The sequence below is a fragment of the Podarcis muralis genome, chromosome 4 (assembly GCF_964188315.1).
Source record: "Podarcis muralis chromosome 4, rPodMur119.hap1.1, whole genome shotgun sequence".
Lineage (NCBI taxonomy): Eukaryota > Metazoa > Chordata > Lepidosauria > Squamata > Lacertidae > Podarcis > Podarcis muralis.
The window spans coordinates 23,231,226-23,235,224 of record NC_135658.1 but is presented as its reverse complement, the minus strand read 5'-3'; the positions used below and the strand labels follow the sequence as shown (position 1 = coordinate 23,235,224).

The following is a 3,999-nucleotide window of genomic DNA, read 5'->3' as shown; positions in this document are numbered from 1 at the left end:
TAATACACATAGCAATCAAGGCACACATGTTCAGAATACTTTAAATCTGAACTCCTTTCTCTGCATTTGACATCAGTACTTTGTTACTTAAGACTTGGCACACAAGAGCTATTTTGCTCCCACTGTTCTATCTTTGGTTAAACATATAGGAACACGATAAGTCAAAAGAGGCTGCTATAATCAGGATTTAAGACAGCAACAGGTGGCTGCGCTTATCGAGTAAACTAAGGAGAATCTGGAATCCACTCAAAAGGCTGAGTAAAGTCTTGCCTTGATCAAGAAGAACACAGAACATTCCTGGCAATTGTGGTCCCCTCTCTCTTTGTGGATGATCCTTTGGCTTTGAAGCAGAATTGCCTTTAAAAAAAAATCTAGAAGTTCCCTCCTCTGTTAAGTATTCCTGGGCATTCTTACAATCAACCGCAGGAAAGAATCCAAAGGTAATATGTAAATCAATACATACCCCTCCTCTCTCGCTCCATGCATAAATAGCCTGAGCAAAATTCCGCTCATCAGCCCAACCTCTCTTAAATATGCAGCTGGCGACGTCATTGTTTTTGTTGCCAATTCCCTTGCTGGTCTCCTTCCTCTGGCTACTTTAGTCCCAGCTGAGGAACTGGGAATCCAGACTGCACTGGGAGATGAAGAGAAGCTGAGGAAGCCCTGGGTACCACAGGCTGAAGCTCTCTGCTCCATCAATCCCCTTCAGGTAGACCAAGAGATGTTCTGTTTTATATGCATAGATCTTCCTTCTATCATCAAAGATGATAGAAAACTTAAACACCCAAAGTTTGAGAACAGTCTGACATTTAAAGCATCTTGTGTTTATGCTGAAAATGTCTCATTAGTCCTTCCTGGTTCTAACAGTGTGTAACATTGAAGTTTCCCTAGTTTTTATTTATTTATAAAAAATATGATATTATATAATGCTTGCTGGTTGCAATCATTAACATTTATTTTATCAGGGTACACCTGTTCCTTTTCTATGGGCGGGACCACAATTTTACTGCACCAACAGCTTTAGATTATTTGTCTCATTTATTCTCTTTCTACACTTGTGAGACAAATTGCTATTATCCCCAGGAACTGAGACCAATGAGAAATGAATTGATCAGAGCCGCTTATTAGGACTGAACCCAATAGTCATGGCAGATTTGACCTAAGGGCTGTTAGAACTGAAGGCAATATAGCATTTGCAATATCATTTACGAAGATAGGCAAAGTCAAGTATGGTTTCAAATTGGACAGGGTGGCACATGCTGAGATTCTTGCATTCCCCAAGTTCCTTCCAACTCTACAATTCTATGATTCTATGATTTGATGATTCTATGCTGATCTGACATTGCACAAGGCTGTTTCAACATAATGGTTGAGAAATAAGCTGTGGGCTGCAAGTCTGAACTAAATCTCAGCTCAGCGGTGAACCACAGCTTTAAGCCACTATTTCTCAGCCTGAGCTTTTCATCTGCAAAACAGAGGAAACAGCATGATGACATACCTTACAGGGGTGTTTGTAAGAATTACTGAGAAAATCTACATGAAGCACTCTTAAAAATGCACTATTTAAATGTTTATTATTGTTAATGTATTTTAAAGATAATACTATGAGGTTTTATGAAACTCAGCCAGATGGGCAGGGTATAAATTATTAATATGAGTTTATAATGCCAACACTACCAAAGTAATGTTTGATGGTATTATTGCTTTCAGTTTTCAATTCTATACACACACGGTTGGTATTAAGTCTGCTTCTACTCAGTGGAATTAAGGATGTAATCAGTGGGACTTACTTTTGAATAAAAAAATCATAGGATTGCACCATTACGTTCACTAAAAAAGGCACAGGATTGATGGTAAATTTCTTTATCCATGACTTACCTAGAGAACTTGAAAAATTAAATAAAAGACATGAAGACCCAGACTAGCTGCGGTTAACTAAATGGAAATCTTTGCTGCTTATAATTTCTTTTTTGGAAACTGGTAGTGCAGCCTCTTAAGCAAAATTCAGCGTTTTGTAACTACGTACAGAAGAAGAATAGTACTTTTCAAAGATGTTTGAAAAGCACCAAAGCATTGCCAAAGATGTAGAAAAGCTAATGGGAACTGTGGCTTGTACCAGTCATTGTGAAGACTTATGGTCTTAGAAGACAACTAACCTCCATGCGGGTTAGTCGCTTTGCTAAGAAAAATGAAAGAGAGATGAAAAACAATGGGCAACCAGATGTTCCCATCACCCCTGACCACTGGCCATGCTAGCTGGAGAGGATGAGAACTGGAGCTTAGTAAAATCTGACTGTCCCCAGCTATCCCATTCCCTCAAAATAATGGTTTTTCTTTTTAAAATAATACATATTAAGATTTTAATCATTACATTCCCCTTCAAGTGTGGTTGCCAATGTCATTCCCCTTTACAAAACCATAAATAAAGGTATTGTTATTTATCATTATTAAGAAAAAGGATCGCAAATCCAAATGAGATCCTCTGGATTCCAGTGTGTGGGTGTGCGTGCGTGCGCTTGTGTATATATATATTTGGCGACATGGAGAATAGAGCCCGTTTCACAGCAGAAATTGAAGAAGGCGCTAAGCTGTTAGAGATACCTCCTGCTATTTTTTTTTTTTTAATCTCTTACTCGCTCTAAAGGTTAGCAGTTGAAATAACATTTACTTACAGTGGTATAAATAGTGTTGGAGCAGCTTTCCGATTTCCACACGTCTTGTTTTGTTGGGCTTTTCTCCTTGTTCTTTAGGAGAGGACAAGGTTGATCTCAAGGACAACGCGAAACAAAAGGTGGCCCTTGGCGTTTCCCCCCACGGCCTCAGATCTCCCCTCGTCTCTTCGTAGCCATGGAACGGTCCACACAAGAGCTCTTCCTCAACTTCATGATTGTACTGATCACGGTTCTCCTCATGTGGCTTCTGGTGAAGTCATACCAAGACTGAAAGACTCCCTCCTACCCCTTGGGAGTGAGTGAGGGATCTACGTTCAGAAAAAGAATGCAAATTCTACTATACAGGAGCAGTCCTATGCCTGCTCTTTGTCTGTGTGTCAATTTTTTTAAAAAAGAAAACAATATTCTAAAATACCTCTTGCCTATATCTGCCCACAAATTCAAATTGACCTAGGATGATGCAAATATGTAAGCTAGCTACAAAGCAATGAAAGCACTGAAGTATCCTTGTCCTTCACAATCAACACATGGAGCCATTATGGTGACTCCGAGCACCTTTCAAGTCTGTGTCTGTCTGTTTTCTGACTCCCTCTTGTTTGTGTGGTCAGATTTACATACCTGAAATGTGACCACGTAGCTTCATTCATCCTCTGTTGCTGTCATTTGAATAAAGAACTAAGTAGGATGCATTTTTCCCCTTCTCATTAATTTTCTTCGAAAGATAAATATGTTGGCTCATAAGGGCAGGGTGGTGGTGGATTCAAAGCCACATTAGGGCAATACCTTTATTAGGTCCACCAAACTGTCAAAAATAGCATGCAAGGTGCCACTCCTAAGAAGACCCTGCTCCTATGCTTTGTAGATGCTCTGTGGAATTTGGGAAATGGAAGCTAGAGAAGGGCCCTTCCTGAAGACACCAGAAGTACACTAGGAGAGAGAACTTTTCTTGAGATACACCAGTCCCAGGTCACGTCAGTCTAAATAAAGGTAAAGGTACCCCTGCCCGTACGGGCCAGTCATGTCTGACTCTAGGGTTGTGCGCCCATCTCACTTAAGAGGCTGGGGGCCAGCGCTGTCCGCAGACACTTCCGGGTCACGTGGCCAGCGTGACAAAGCTGCATCTGGCGAGCCAGCGCAGCACACGGAAACGCCGTTTACCTTCCCGCCAGTAAGCGGTCCCTATTTATCTACTTGCACCCGGGGGTGCTTTCGAACTGCTAGGTTGGCAGGCGCTGGGACCGAGCAACGGGAGCGCACCCCGCCACGGGGATTCGAACCGCCGACCTTTCGATCGGCAAGCCCTAGGCGCTGAGGCTTTTACCCACAG

At 41.6% G+C, this 3,999-nt stretch overlaps 1 protein-coding gene across 1 annotated transcript; it reads left to right on the top strand.

Moving 5' to 3' along the window:
- Positions 1 to 525: 525 nt before the first annotated feature.
- Positions 526 to 3,361, top strand: SLN (sarcolipin). The gene is made up of 2 exons (XM_028726209.2): positions 526 to 709; positions 2,751 to 3,361. The coding sequence occupies exon 2, from the start codon at positions 2,848 to 2,850 to the stop codon at positions 2,941 to 2,943; it is 96 nt and encodes a 31-aa protein (XP_028582042.1). The 5' UTR covers positions 526 to 709; positions 2,751 to 2,847; the 3' UTR covers positions 2,944 to 3,361.
- Positions 3,362 to 3,999: the final 638 nt, after the last annotated feature.